Source organism: Fukomys damarensis, unplaced genomic scaffold (genome assembly GCF_012274545.1).
Source record: "Fukomys damarensis isolate Sample0158 unplaced genomic scaffold, DMR_v1.0_HiC HiC_scaffold_13, whole genome shotgun sequence".
Taxonomy (NCBI): Eukaryota; Metazoa; Chordata; class Mammalia; order Rodentia; family Bathyergidae; genus Fukomys; species Fukomys damarensis.
This window is the reverse complement of record NW_022900925.1, coordinates 38189429-38190704: the sequence shown is the minus strand read 5'-3', so window position 1 is coordinate 38190704 and position 1276 is coordinate 38189429. Positions and strand designations below refer to the sequence as shown.

The window sequence follows — 1276 nt, the reverse complement described above, 5'->3', positions numbered from 1 at the left end:
AAAAAAAAAAAAAAAAAATCCTTATTTACACAAACCCTTCCTGTGGGAGTGTTGTTGGGGACAAGTTGGACTCCACCCGGGACACCCACACTGGGGGCCTCGCAGGGGTGCAAGGGGAGTGGACACTGCAGAGCTCCACCCTGCTCGGCCAGTCTGCAGCCACTGCCCTGGGGGAGGCAGGCAGGGAGCTGCAATTACCCAGCCTCTGCCCCTCCCGGTGTCCTTGAGTCATCAAGTCTGGCACTGCCCAGGCCCTGCTTCTGGGCTGTGTGGGTCCATCTTTGCCATGCCCACTGCTTTGGGTGTGACACGGGAGACGCCGGAGCAGGAGACGAAAGAACTTCCCTGGGAGAGGAAACGCAGATACGCTCAGCCACTCCCAGGCTGGGTCCACCAGGCTCTTGACAGCCTGGGTCCTGGAACCCAGACCCAGCTTGTCGGGCCATTCAAGGGCAGTGACTTATGTGGGTGCCACCCCAGTGGAGCGGTTCGATAACACTGTTCACCTGGGCTGGGAGCCTAGCACAGAGGAGACACTGCATCTGAACCCTTGGGGATCCAGAGAGAGGGGCTCCCTCCGCTGAATCAAGCCTGGCTCGGGCTAGGAGATGTCTGGGCAGGTGAAGGCAGCATAAAACCTAGACTACGTGGTAAAAGCAGAGCCACTCAACCCTCATCGCCGATCATCCCAGGGTCAAGGATAAACCCTGGCCAGGCGTGGTGGCATGTACCTCATCCCTGCACTTGGGAGGCTGAGGCAGGAGGATCATCAAAAGTTCAAGGTCAGCCTGGACTAAAGAGTGAGACTCTGTCTCAGAAAAAACAACAATAACAAAAAAAAAAAATCTCCACCCAAAACCAAGCCTGACTATAGGAACCACAGAGATTTATTACTTTATTAGAACAAGGGCTGGGAATAGAAGCCAGGAGGTGGGGGGCCCCGTCTTGGGCTGCAGACTGACAGGGAAGTGGACGGGAAGGCAGAGCTGGGGACCTGTGTGTGCAGGGTGGGGCTCACTGCACCTGGGTACCCCAGGAAATGTAGTCAGGCCACGTAGCTGCATGGTACTCGTCGATGAGCTGCTGCACCACCTCCCGCGACCGCTCCATCTCGTCCAAGTTGTCCTTGAAGATGTCCTCCTTGCGGAACTGCTCCAGGAAGGCCCCCCGTTTCCACAGCTTGTCGTACTGCTGGCAGGAGCTTTCAAAGAGCTGGAAGAACCCAGGGGTCAGATCTGGTTGGAAGCCACAGAGGCAGACGGTGGGATGCGAGCGG

General features: G+C 57.1%; 1 protein-coding gene across 1 annotated transcript in view; it reads right to left on the bottom strand.

Moving 5' to 3' along the window:
* Positions 1 to 1014: 1014 nt before the first annotated feature.
* LOC104870138 (tubulin gamma-2 chain) overlaps positions 1015 to 1276 on the bottom strand; it is a gene marked incomplete at its 5' end in the record, with an annotated part of 3398 nt that continues 3136 nt past the window's right edge. The window contains one exon of the mRNA XM_033763135.1: positions 1015 to 1212. Within this exon, the coding sequence (XP_033619026.1) occupies positions 1015 to 1212 (198 nt within the window). The remainder of the gene's footprint in view (positions 1213 to 1276) is intronic.